This window comes from Aethalodelphis obliquidens, unplaced genomic scaffold (genome assembly GCF_003676395.1).
Source record: "Aethalodelphis obliquidens isolate GAN/ISIS:26980383/991018 unplaced genomic scaffold, ASM367639v1 scaffold13, whole genome shotgun sequence".
Taxonomy (NCBI): domain Eukaryota; kingdom Metazoa; phylum Chordata; class Mammalia; order Artiodactyla; family Delphinidae; genus Aethalodelphis; species Aethalodelphis obliquidens.
This window is the reverse complement of record NW_020837957.1, coordinates 33767199-33782006: the sequence shown is the minus strand read 5'-3', so window position 1 is coordinate 33782006 and position 14808 is coordinate 33767199. Positions and strand designations below refer to the sequence as shown.

General features: G+C 35.1%; 1 protein-coding gene across 7 annotated transcripts in view; it reads right to left on the bottom strand.

Moving 5' to 3' along the window:
• Window positions 1-14808, bottom strand: part of SNX7 (sorting nexin 7) — a 98576-nt gene that overhangs the window by 9728 nt on the left and 74040 nt on the right. For 5 of the 7 annotated variants that reach the window (XM_027114435.1, XM_027114440.1, XM_027114438.1 and 2 more), the window contains one exon: window positions 10869-11021. The exons of the other annotated variants lie outside the window; for them this stretch is intronic. In XM_027114435.1, the coding sequence (XP_026970236.1) occupies window positions 10869-11021 (153 nt within the window). The remainder of the gene's footprint in view (window positions 1-10868; window positions 11022-14808) is intronic. 7 annotated transcript variants of the gene reach the window in all.

The window sequence follows — 14808 nt, the reverse complement described above, 5'->3', positions numbered from 1 at the left end:
TCACGGGCCCAGCCGCTCTGCGGCATGTGGGATCTTCCCGGACCAGGGCACGAACCCGTGTCCCCTGCATCGGCAGGCGGACTCTCAACCACTGCGCCACCAGGGAAGCCCGGTACCACTTTTTGACAGATTAGAAAACTGGGTATAGAGAAGATATGATGAAGATTTTACAATTAGTGGCAGGCACTCTGATATCCAATTTTAATTTTTTTCATTAGTAAACCCACCTTCTTTTTTCAAGATGTTACATCATGCAGTGTGTGCATGTGTGTTTTAAATCATTTCTTCCTTTTCTTTGCAGGAACTATATATTGGTCCATAGTATATAGTCTGCCATTTATGAAGAACAATAAGAAGAAAATTCTTGATTCAGAATCTAGATAATTTTAGAAATTATTTAATTATCATATATAATCACCTATTCAAGTATTTGATAAACTTAACTACAGAAAAAGTTATCCAATCCAAAGGGTGGGAAGAGGCACAGACTGTCTATGCTATGGTATAACTGTCCCTTTTACATCTAAGCTCAAATTCGCTTGTACAGATAATTGAGAAATAACTATCTCACAGAATGAGACTGGTGAAAATGTTTTTAATACAAGTTTTTAAGAAAGCAGAAACCTGCAAAACAACAAAAGCTTTAAAATTACATGAACTATAATAAAAGATGTACACAGTTATGTGGAAACATGAGCTATAGCTATGGCTTTGGAATATGCAATTCAGAACAGAAATCATCACTTAATAAAATAACAAAATAGTTAATTACATAATACTTTAGAATTCTAAAAATGATAAACACTCGATTTTTAAGATTTCCTTAGAAGTAAATAAAAGTCAGACCCTGGTACATTTAAACTGAATTCTATAATTAACTGTGCTTTATATACATTATAATACTTGAATATTAATCAGATTATAAATGTTTAAATGAGAAAAGACACTACCTATGTTAAGTGTAAGAGATGAACAGACTTTTAGAAAACAGAAGGAACTTTAGAGCAGCGCTTCTCAAACTATCTGCGATGATGAATAAGTCTTTTTCTTTCAATCTGCTGAGGACCATTAAGTGAACCTACTGAGCTGACTAGTGTGCACTTCATGCCACAAGAAATCACCACAAAAGCTGGATAATACTTGAATTGGCCTATACCTTATTTAACAAAAGTCTAATAATCACCCACTTGGATGTCATGACAATGTCTAATTGCTATAGAAGATTTCAACTGATTACATTTAGTTTCTGAATCTATCATGTTATAAATCTGTAATTAACAATTTATGAATCGGACATTAGTCCACAGTTTAAGTAGCATCACTTTAGAGATCAACATAATTAACTGAAGTTTCCTAAATTGTGTTCCATGACAGGCTAATCCTATAAGAAGAAATGCTGACCTAGTCAAAGAAATTATGTCTTCAGATTCATAAACCATATAAGCACATAAAAGATGCTGAGAACTTTAGTAAAAACGCCTGTTTAACTTTAACTCAAACTTATTTGACTACAGAACCTATCTTTTCTTTCACGATTAACACCCATTAACATTACAAAAACTAATTTCCTATAAAATGCATTGAGAAATTCTAGTACAGACAGAATTTCTGATGTATATTATTCAACAATTGCTTAAAAACTCCCAGTGGCAGAGAACTTATTTCTTTGCATTGCAATTTAATGTAATTTAGAGAATTTTAATACATAGGAAATAACTCCTTCTGTGAATTCAAATTATACAATTTCCAAAAGTTGGTGCTAGATATGTTTTCTGAAGCAACAATAAAACATGTACTCCTTCCATGACTGCCTTCCAAATACCTTTCTTCTTTTCCAATTCCTTGAATGAAGATGCATTTCTTAGACCACTATCACCATGATAACCTTATTCTGACTACATCTTAGTTTGCTAATATTACTATCAAAATGCATCATCAAGTCTGAATTCAGTATTTTGAATAGCTACTAAATAATGGAGATCATTATTTTGTTCTAATTTTTTTTAAGTCAAAAGTGTCTTCTAATATAAAAAGACCTCAATATGCCTCTTATGAAAGTTAAGTTTTGAAAAAAGCAAATTTCAGTGTGGTCACCAAGATAAAGACCCAGTAAATTAAATGACTTAACGTCTGCAAAGTATACTATCATTCTACATGCTGAAGATAATCTTATTGCAAAGTAATTTTGGCTTGAGTATAAGGATTCCTTGTGGTGGGTGGTGGTAGAAGTAGTTAGAAGTAGATTTACTACTTGGAATACGACCTTGTCATCAATGTAGAGGATAACAATTAACCTTATCTGCTATGACAGAGGAGCATTCATTTGTATCACTGAAAAGCTGTATCAAATTATTGAAGTGTAAGTTTAAAAGGTCAGTTGGCTACAACAGAACAGTATTTTAAGCCAAGTGGAACTGAAATTTACTGTCAAGAGCTCATATTTACCTAAACTTCTTCAGATGGTTTTACAATAAAAGCTCTAATGAACATTTTTACCAGTTTCCTAAGTATTTTCTAGAGACTATTTCAGACACTAATTTCATAAATGACTTCGGTGAACAAATAAATCTGAGATCTTAAACAAAGGTGAACAGATGTTTTTCCTAGGGAGTTTCTTAGAAACTTTAATGTGCTAAGATGCATTGCCAAACTTCTCCATAAAGTGAAACAGTATAACCTAAAAGGAAGACACTTGGCTATGAAGTTGTCATATCCAATGACAGCCAAAGTAAAATCAATAGAAGCAAATGATTGTGTGATCAAGTATGTCCTTAAATATACAACAATTAGAGACCCAAAGAACTATGCCCTGGGACTTCCTCTGCCATTTGTAATAGTTGATTTAAAAAATTTATAAAATGTCTTTAATGTAGAGTTCCCTCAGCTCAATTTATAATTCTCACCTCTTCACTCATCCAGGATTCCTGGTACAATCTATCAAACTGAGAAGGCAGCTCTGCAGCCTCTGTGATAGCTATTCTCCATAGATGCCTCCTCCGCAACCAATCAACCATAATAGAGGACCATAATAGCCTCCCATGAACAATCCAAGCAAGTGTTTTATTGATGAGTTTGTTTCCATAATCGATGGTGAAGCTTCTTATCAGACAGTGAGAATAAAAGGTTTTAGCCTTAGGATGACACAAGGTTATTCCATCTGTTTCCATTGTTCTAGTCATTATTACCGTGTACCTTTAGATTCTATTTGAAATAGGAATTGATTGCTCCCCCCCAAAATGATCTCCATAGGATAAATGGTAAAAAGGACAAGATTAATCATTAAACAATCAATAGTGTTGGTCTCTTTACTCAAAATACAAAGGGAAAAACTCCTAGGTATTCAATGGATTGTCATTTAACAGCATTAAGAAGATGAAAACTTGGTGTTTTTCTTTTGATGAAGATGACCATCCCTAAATGAATTGGATGGTGCATAGAAGAGTAGTGTAATGCTGCCTGAATTTGCTAATCCAGACATTCAGGCTTCTAATGAGTGCCTCCCATTGAGTAAAAAAGTAAATAATGTGGACACAAGAACGTAATGAATTGGAAAATTTAGCTGGCATAAAAATGGTCAGATTGAGTAAATATCTAAGCATCTTAGCCTCTCAAGCTGGTGGTGTGTTTACTTTCCAGGAAATCTATCCTACCCATTAATGGAAATCTACTGAATCCCCTAGGGTATATAATGTAGTTCTGAAACATTCTTCAAATAGTTCCAAAGATAGACTGCTATTTTCTGAAGGGCTGTTTTAGCACCATCAGATCTGTCTTCCTCGGTCCTAGGGATTAGGTCAGGTACCGGCTTTAGTAAATGTTATGATGCATGACTGTAAAAAGAAAAGTACCCTGATATGGATTCAAAAATCCCTGTCCTAGATAACTTTGAATTATTCCAGCTCTAGCTAAATTCTTTATTCTTATGATTTGGAAAGGGAGTTGAGACACATTAACCTTAAAGAAAGTATCTGTTTACTCTGTTTCATCCTAAGAGACTGTCAATATAAAAATATAATTTAAATGGTTCAACATAGACCAACTTTTATGCCTCTCTCCCAATATTTAAAAGGAAAACTCAAAAACTACAGGTCATTCCTTAGGACCAAAATGATACTAAACAACTACAGCTGGTTAAATCCTTAATCACTTCCATCCTTCTCTTTACAAGAAAGGCTGTTACAAAGAGTTGAGCAGTGTGAGGTGATTGTGTATGGTGCGTAGAAATTACAGAGGTTAACTATTTTAGAAACAGGTGTCATTGTTTCAGTATTTCCCTAAACCTTCTCTGGAGCTAATCTGAGTATTCACCTAGGAAAGAAAAGTAGCCTGCATTTCTCCTGGGTGAGCAGAAGTCTGTCGATCTTTCTCTACGTAAATCAGTTTAGAATTAAAGGCTTCATATAGGGCTTTGTAAGCACTGCTTTTGGGCTGATAAAGGAAAGGCTTTGCAAGGGTCATTGTAAAAAGAACACGCCAGCCTTCTCTTTTTGTGGCAATGGATAGCTAATGTTTTATTATCTCTTCAAATATACTGAATTTTAGTTACCTTTTATTTGTATTTGCCTAAATCTTGCAACTTACATTTTCATTCTCCTTGATGGAGAGAACAGGAGTGAAATAGAAATGAAGTAGTTCTGTTTCCTCAGTTTCCATAACATGGTTTCCATTAGAGATTCACTTTACTAATTTTATTAGAGTTTATTAATTCCTAATTTTCTTGCTTCCAAAAGAGGCTCCTCACACCTACTTCCATTTGACTTTGGTACTATTTGGAAGTCATTCCATTTTTTTCCAAAACCTCACTTCTTCCTGAAATGTGCCCTTCCTGATACTGTTTCTCTGTATTCATCTCTGACTGTATCTCTCTCGTTACATCTTTGTCTTTCATAGTCCATGGTCCACAGATGTAATCGTATCTGATTCTTTAACTGCTTCACTCTTCTTATTACTTTTTAGAATTGTCCATTCCTCTTATGTCATATTCTCTTTTTGAGTCTGTGATGTTGAAATTATACTTTTCTGTAATTTTTTCAAATCACTTTACTAAATTCTATGCAATATGACTGAAAATGGCCAGGGTTTCCTTCCTTTGCTTTCCTTTGACCTCCCAGATTTTGAAAATGGTACTTTCTCTCCAAGTTTCTGTCATGTTACATAACCGTTCCTCTTTGTTGGATGGAATTAGATCTAGAGAAGCTCTTCCCTCTAACTGTTCCTTTTAATTCATGTAGATGAACAGAAAGTCCATAATTTATCTGAGTCCCAATTTTTTAAAAAAGAATGAAATTTCAGACAGAAATCTAAATGCCACTCATCAAAATCTTGCTTAGCTGGCAGTTTTATAATCATTACCAATATAGATTAACCTCGTAAAGTCACAATGCTTGGGAGCTATCTTTACTTGGACCAGGGTGTTTTAAATATTCACAAAAATTTTAAAAATGTTCCAAAGCATGTAGTGCACCACTTAATTTAAAACAAGCAACTCTTTTGCTAGAGTTTATTTTACCATTCCCCAATGTAATAAGGAATACATTTCTAAATAAGAACAACTATACTTGAAGAACTTCTAGGACATTCAATGCTTATCTACTACTTACTTTGTAGAAGAACTGCTATGATACCTATTTTTTAAATTTTCTCTACTTTTTAAATGGTCCATATATAGCTGGACTTGGAATTTAGGAAAGCATTAGTTGTACTATTGATTTGGCTTGATGGTGAACGCTTGTAATGATATTTTTTCTTCATTTATCTTAGAGAAAACGTCCTATACTATAATTGCTTTTCTGCTTCCTAGATGTCCATGTAGATACATATATTTTTATTATTCAGTAATGATAGAACCCTTCTATTAAGCCAGCTCATTACCATTCAAGTAAAAAAAAACTAATTTAAATATTCTTCCATTAAAAAAAGTAATACATTGTAAAGCTGTATAAATCAAGTGAAAAATACATATACTTATTATTCTTCCCTAAGGGCAAGATTTAATTTTGAATTTGAATGTTGCTTAGCATAGGGTTTTGATGTTAATTGAATCTTAAATGAATGATTTTACATGAGGCAATTGACATTCTTAAATAAGACTGATAGCATTTGAAATGAAGCGACCTCTAACCTGGTTATTTCTTGAAATTCTTATCAAAAAAGATTTTAAGTCTAGTGTTCATAATTATTTTTAATAGTATTATTTATGAGAGCAAAAAATTTACATAAGTGCTTAATTATTAGTAGTTCTCTTCACTAATAAAGGTATGTTAACATGATGTACTAGAAGATTATGTCGTTATATAGAGAAGTGTTTAAACAAATAAAAAATACAGAACTCAAAATAATACATATCCACTATAATCATCATGACACAAATAAGTAACATATGTTTTTATGTTGACACATTCGAAAAGAACCATGCAGAAATTTTAAAATATTTTTATCTGCATATAGCAAACTATTTTTCTATAATTGCATTTAAGTGTAGCCTTCTCTAGGAGATAAGGTTATGGGCATTCTTTATTTCCTCTTTATACATTTGTGTACTTAGCTCTTGTCATTTTTTTGTTTTTCATGTGCATGTATTAATTTTCAAACCAGAAAATGAGGCTCTGAAACGACTTCCATACATTAACTAATAATTCTAAAATAAACTGTGCAAAGAAACAAATTTTATTACTTCAAGTATTATATTCACTTAACTACAAACAGTTTTACTTGGCAAAAATTAACATTATGCGATCTTTCCATGATTATGATATTAAAATTAAACTTTCAAAGGGTATATTCTTTCAGTTTATAATACCTACCAAGGATTATTTCCTTTCAAATCTCTTCACCATCATCATAATCATCAGCATCAGTATCATCAACAATTGAAACTTACACTCTTTTGTACCTACTAAAGAACAATTAGAAAATGTCCACGTACTTTATCCAGCATGTCATATTTTATGGTTTCAGCATCCTTCACATTTTAGCAAGAAATAATTTTCTTTGGTTATCTGGATACCAAGATACTTTGAAATTATTCACCTATGTTCAACTGGATTTTTGTTTTATTGTTTCATTATTCTTGTTTTTATAAAAAGACTCAAATTTATTCTTAGTTATTGGTCATATAGAACAAAATTGGGAATAGCTTCATTTCACCTACTCAGAGTTTATTTGGAGATACCTGTCTTATATTCGGTGTCAACTGTCTCCAAGTAAATTCACACATCTAAGTATAATATTTCAATATGACAATAATTGGTTTCTGATACAGACCTATATCTCATATTTACAAACTGATTTTCCTCTTTCATTTTAATATTTAAATTTTAAGTTGTAAACAAACTCTGACCATTTTACTTCATAAAAGTCCAAAGGCAAATGTTTATACCCCATTTCTTCTATCACACTAGGAACAAGCCCCTTTGGTGATTTATTTTTACAAATGTTGATGAAAACAGAAGTATTTCCATAATAATATGATTAAATTAAAAAGGGACTGGAAAGATTCTGCAATATTTCACTTCCTTGTATATCTGAGATATTCTGAAGTTAACAGATAACAGCAGACTGTTGCTGTTTCAGGCCACACAGTTTGTGTGTTAGTTAGGAAGCCGTGATTATATAAGGGCCCCAATTTCCTGATTATGCTTGGACTGATGTGTCAAATCAGTTAAGAGTTATTCACTTAGGAAAAAAAACAATAAATAACTGGAGCTGTAGGGATCTTGTGAAGTTATAATAAAGAAAACCAGAGATTCCTCCAAATATATACATCTAAGATGCAGTACACCTGATATAATTTTAGCAACATGTAGAAATATAATTCATTTGGAGGAAAGGGTGAAAAACATACTGATATAAATTGCTGTGAAGAACAAAGTTTGCAATATGGCAATATGGCACAGTGATGCTAATTTAACTATTTCTAATAAAACTGTATTTTGTATAAACTGAGTGCAACCTATGAGCGTGACAAAAATATGTATTTATGTGACAGGTACAGTCAAAACTCAAACATTTCATTTGGAGTTCAATGGAATTGCCATGAACGTTTTCTCTTAAAAAAATAAAAAAGCAAACTTAGAAAAGTTTTGCAGACTTTACCATTGAAAGGAAAACATAGTAGGTGCATTTGTCACATGACTTTTATAACCTAATATACTTATGTTTTATAATCACAATCACTTATAGTATATTGTATATCTTAATTTTCAAGGCATTTTCTTAAAAATTATTTCAATTAATTGTCATAACACTACTATAAGGTCAGTGTGGACAGGTTCTATTGTAAAGGAGAGATAAAATTATTTCTGTGGATTTAAAGAGTTAAGTGGTAAAAAAAGCCTATGTTGATAAATGCGCTTTACCCAACAGAAATATTTTAAATCATTTCAAAATCTGAGATTTATGAGAAATTCCTTTTAGAGACTTGAATTTACTTAAGGTTGTTAATGTAGAATAAAAAAATAGGAGAGGTAGAAAATGATCTTTCCAATCCCACCTGCTATAAAGAAAATCACTTGAATCTGTCCACTAATCTCTAGCCCACTGCCATGAGACCTCTATGTCAGTTCACATCTCTGTCTTTGTTGCTACGTTTTCTAACTAGGCTCAACATGTTTAGTTTTGTTCCACTCTGACCCATATAGCCAGTGTGATCTTTCTAAAAGGCAAGTGCAATAGATATTGTCTCTTCCCTGCTGAAAAGTCTTCAATGGCATTCCCCATTTCCCTTAGAATGAAAAATAAAAGACAAAGCAAGGCCCTCTTCAGCCTAATAGCGTTCAGGACATACTAATGTAAAATATGACATGTTGGCATATTAAGATGAATGAGTTTGAGAATATGGCAGAAGCAGAAAGGTCACTTTGACCTTCTTCCAACCCTTATCTCACGAAGCAGGTCATAAAACCCTCATACAAGAGGTGGCCTCCTTATGCCCAGAGGAAAAAAGAAGCGTCTTTACCTCCAAAGACAAAGGGACACTGAGAAGACTCCTAACAAAAAGGACTTGCTAAATTCCCTCCAGTTTATTTCACTTAACTCATACTCCTTAACCTACCCTATTTCTACATGACAGCCCACTCTTCATCAAACTTAGCGTAGAAATACTCAGATCTGTTTCTTCTGGTCTAGATTTGCTCATGAAGGCTCCTGTACCTCAAAAAACTTACATTAAATCAACATATATACATTTTTCCTGTTAATTTATCCTTTTCAGTTTCATTTTCAGATCCAGCCAGGAATCCTAAGAGGATTGAGGAAAATTTTTCCTCCTCTACAAGCCTCCTTTTTCAACTCAACATTACCTCCACTCCACCATCCTTCAAAGAGAACCTCAGTAATTTGAACATGTATTCTCTCACTTCTCGTCTTTTCTCTGCCTGGAACTCTCTTACATCTTTATCTGGCTACCTCTCATTCATCATTCATTAAGGTCTCAGCTTAAACACATCCTCTGAGGAATCTTCCTCTTTCCCTGCAATGTCTTTCTATCCTGGAACTTATTATACTTTATTATCATAACGTTTTATTTTAATTGACTGTTTCTCTTATTGACTGTAACTACATGAGAAAGGGACCGTGTTTGTCCTGCATACTGTGGTCTCTCCAGGGCCCAGCACAGTGTCTGGTGGTAGTAGGGGCTCAAGTAATTCTTGTTGAATGAAAATATCAGTAACAGTTAGATAATCTTCCAAAATATAAAATATTTTAGTTTAAAGTACCTTTAAACTAGCAAGCACTATAGACTACAAAGGATAAAATAATTCTCTTAATGTATCAATTTTGTATAGTCATTAATTCAGTCAGAGATAAGGTTAAAGGTGTATGTTTAAAATATACCTTCCAGGAAAAGTATGTTCAGAATACGCTAGATGAATGGGAACTTCCCTGGTGGTCCAGTGGGTAAGACTCCGCACTCTCAGTGCAGGGGCCCTGTCATTGACCCCTGGTCGGGGAACTAGATTCCATGTGTATGCTGCAACTGAGAGCCCGCATGCCACAACCAAGACCCAGCGCAGCCAAAATAAATAAATATTTAAAAAAAGAAAAGAAAAAGAAAAAGAATGAAGTTGTACCCCTACCTTATACTATAGAAAAAAAAATTAACTCAAAATGGGTCAAATACCTCAATGTAAGAATTAAAACTATAAAACTCTCAGAGTATGCTAGATGAAGAAAGTGATAGCATAAAATTCATTTAAAATAATAACTACTTTGCGGAATTGTTAGTTGTTCAAAAAAGGTAATCATTTGAAAAGAAAAATGTTGACTAGGCTCTTTCCTGAATTAAAAAACAAACAAACAAAAAAACAACTGAACTATAAACTAAACTGAACTAATGCTCCTTTTTTGATTTTTTGAATAGCTACAGAAGGCATGGTAGGGATGGCAGGGACATAACGTATCAGCCCTGAACTAATTTTCAAACCTTTGGTCCTTTCCTCATTTTGCAAACCCTTTTTAATACAAGAAAAAGAGAGGAAAAGGAAATAAGATAGGAGAATCATTAGGAAGCATGTGCAAGTGCTTTTGAAGAATTCAAATCCTTCCAAAACAAGAAACTGAGGGGAAACCAGACACAATAAAATGGTAGCATAATTCTTTCTCACATCAAGCTCAGCTCAAATTAGGTACTTGGGCATGCTGTGTAGGAAGGAAAACTTATCACCCTCCCTCCACATACACACATTTGTGTCAGTGGGTGGGTTCAGCGTTACTATATTAACTGGCAACTCCACTGGCACTGAGCCACCGAGGAGGCTTCTGAATGTGACACTTGGTTCCTGAACAGACTCTTTCAACACAAGACATATAGAAAGTAAGAGAGAGGATAACATTTTAAAAATGAAGCAATACCACATATCACTAATTACCTGTTCATAAGAGTGGATATTCTCCTCAGCCATATCTGTAAATGCTGACTTGATATCATTTTGCATGTTTTGTTTCCATCTTTCCCAATCTGCTTTCAAGGCATTATTAGCGCACTCCACTTTATCTTCCAGTTTTCCAATCTCTTCCGTAAGCTGAATTAGATCACAAAGAGATCAACTGATCTATGTATTCCTGCCACTAAGTGAATTCTTAAAGTCTAAGCTGAATATTATAAAAAACAGTTTAAGAAAAATACTTTTTTTGAAAAGTCACCAGTATTTACCCTGTATACTAACTAGTTAAAGTAAAGAGAACACTGGATTCAGAGATGTCAAGTAGAGTTCTAAGGTCTGCCACCAATTAGCACTTGACTTTACCTAAATCTCTCTAATCTTGGGCTTCAGTTACACTATTTATAAAGCAAAGGAAATTGGACTACAAGTTATTCCAAAATTTTTTTGCAATAACTCTCTAATTACCACTGATTGTGATGAAATATTTATGTTAAAAGATATGGTGGGGGCTTCCCTGGTGGCGCAGTGGTTGAGAGTCTGCCTGCCGATGCAGGGGACACGGGTTTGAGCCCTGGTCTGGGAAGATCCCACATGCCGCGGAGCAACTAGGCCCATGAGCCACAACTACTGAGCCTGCACGTCTGGAGCCTGTGCTCCGCAACAAGAGAGGCCACGATAATGAGCGGCCCGCGCACCGCGATGAAGAGTGGCCCCCGCTTGCCGCAACTGGAGAAAGCCCTTGCACAGAAACGAAGACCCAACACAGTCAAAATTAAATAAATAAATAATAATTAAAAATGAATATCTGCTTATAAAAAAAAAAAAGATATGGTTTCACATGTTCAGCTTCCCCTTCCTACTCCTCATTTTTCAGCTGTTTTTAGCAGAATGCTCAGTTAACTGACATGTTATAACATCCGTATAGATTATGTAGTCCAACCTGGAGGCCCAGGGGATTAACTTGTCACATTCCACTTAGCTGGTAACAGAGGCAGGTTTATATCACAAGACACCTGACACCTAGTCCACGCTCCATTAGACAGGCTGAGTGTGACAGTCATACCTCCTCCCCAACTTACCTACCAACCTTTGAGCATGGAACCCATCAATTTATTGCTTTATATTTAGCACATTTATATTTACATAAATTTTTATATATTTATGCATATTTTATACACATATATTTATTCATATAGTCAGCATACATTTATTTATTAAGTTCCTTCTCCATACCAGGCATTATTCTAGGACTTGGAGATTCAACAGTGAAGACAATAGACAAAAATCCTTGTTTTTACCGGAGCTGATATTCAACTGGGGAGAGACAAACCATAAGCAAGATAAATGAAATATGAACTATCATTTGATAATAAGTGTCAAAAAGAAAAACGAAGCAGAAAGGTAGATAGGGAGTATAAGAATGATGCAATTTTAGATAAGATGGCTGGGGAAATCCTAAATAAGAAACTGTCATTTGAATAAATATCTGAAGTTGATGTGAGAGTGAACCATGGGGTTCTTAATCAGAAAAGCATTCCTGGCTGAGGAAGAAACAGGACAATGGCCTAGAGGTGGAAGCATGCCTGGATGGTCCAAGAAGAATAAGGAGACCAGCATGGCTGTAGCAGGTGGCAGAGTTAAAAAAGAGGGAAGCTCTTAGGAGATGAGGTCCGAGAAGCAGTGGGTGACCAGATCTTACTGAGCCATGCAGTCCATGGTAAGGATCTTAGGTTTTATTGAGTGAGACCCAAAGCCAGAGAGATTCAAGCAGAAATGACACCACCTCTCCCATGTTTTAAAAGGGGCATATTATACGTTACCACTATTCCTTGGCTCCGAGTATTTGAAAGAGGCTGTCATTTAAGAAGGTCCCCATTACAGACATGCTAAAATGTGAAAATGTATGTCTTAGAATAAAAAAAATGTTGTTTTACTTCCAATGCTTGTTTGAAATATTCTTTTTATTCATTTGTCAATATTTTGCTGTGCAATTTCACTGCTGACTTTATTTCATTGCAGCCATATTTGCTTTTGTTTCCCTAAGAATAGATATTTGGTATTATATAAATCTTTTATTACCTATGGGAGATCTATTTCAGTAGTAAGGTTGGTTTTCATGTTTTGTGTGTGGCGGGAAGATGTGTTTTTTTCACTTTCTTATTTTGTTTGTAAACTATCTCAGTGAGGCCATTTATTACTTTATGGGTATGTATGACTCTTTGGGGGTAATTATTTTGCTTAATCACAGAGAATTTGTCTAAAAGGATGTTAATGGGATTTCTCATGGTGGACTGCGGATGCTGGAGAATAAGCTAAGGTAAAATTTTACTGACAGGCCAAACTCAAACAGGATCCGGAGAAAGCTCAGGGGCCGGTTACAAAACCTCACTCCTCTGGGTTGTTGGATGGAATCTTGCCATTTTCACAGCCAGATGGAGATGATTAGAAAAGTGTCTTTTTTTATAGCTAGGATCAAGAGGTACCTACACCAACTGTAACTGCACTGTTTTTCTCCTCTGCTTAGGTTTTGCAGTCTAAAAGTGCCATGCACTGGAGTGGTGTGGGATTACTGGCAAAGTTCTTTACTGAAAGTGGCTTCAGGAAACACAGTATCTAAATCATATATTCTACCTTCCTTCCCCTCCTGATGGAGCTTAAAATGGTGTTACTGCCGTAAGGGATTTAAACAAAGTCTTCCCCTTTTCAATCTGCAACTCCCTCTCCTAAAAGCCCTTGTTAGTGGTAGTCAGGCTGGTTGGTGCTTCTGCTCTGGCCCAGAGCTACTGCATTCCTAAAGAAGTCCTGTCCTGTTCTCTGACTTCACTCCCACCTACAGAAAGAAGCTTTGTAGCCTGATCAGCACGGCACTGGGATTAAGATGACTAATGATAGGTTAGACTGATCGCAGACCCCACGTCTGTCTTTCACAAGCTGTGTGACACTGGGTAAGAGTACTTTTTGAAGCCCTAGTTTCTTCATCTGTAAAATGAATATAAAAATGACACTACTTATCTCGAAGGGATTTTTATTAAAAGTTGCCTGAGATAATGAACACATTCATTGATGTGCACAGTGCCTGACAATTTTTCTACTAAACTGTATCTATTACTATCATCATTACCACCATTACCACCAGTACCACCACCATTACCACCATCATCATCAGTTGGTGAAATGGAAATGGATTCCCTCTCCTCTTCCAGTATTTTGGTCTCTGGAAATATACCATTTCTTTGCCAGGGTCTAGGTCTTAATTTCTAGTGCTATTTCTTTTTTTTTTTTTTTTTTTTTTTGCGGTACGCGGGCCTCCCACCGCCGCGGCCTCTCCCGTTGCCGAGCACAGGCTCCGGACGCGCAGGCTCAGCGGCCATGGCCCACGGGCCCAGCCGCTCCGCGGCATGTGAGATCCTCCCAGACCGGGGCACGAACCCGTGTCCCCTGCACCGGCAGGCGGACCCTCAACCACTGCGCCACCAGGGAAGCCCTCTAGTGCTATTTCTTGATTTACTCTCATCAGTGTAGAAGAGGATACATATGTTCTAAATATACATGATCAATTCCTGTCATTTTTTTGAAGGCTATATATATATATATATATATATATATATATATATATATATATATACTGACCACTTTTTATTTCTTTGATGATTCCATCATTATTTTAGTTAGAAAAGGAAAAAAGAGACATTAGGTATTTCCTCACACTGAGTCATCTTCCCCTAATTTTGACTTGAAGAAACTCTAATTGATAATAAGCACAAAACACTTAATTCAAATTAGGAATGATCTGGACTATTCTCTTTCCTACCAATTTACAAAGGCATATTATTAGATTTCCCTTCCCTTAGTTGACAGCACTTTTAGCAAGTTCTTTGGTACAAGGAACTGTGCATTTAGATGGTGCGATCCAGGCTCTCAACAT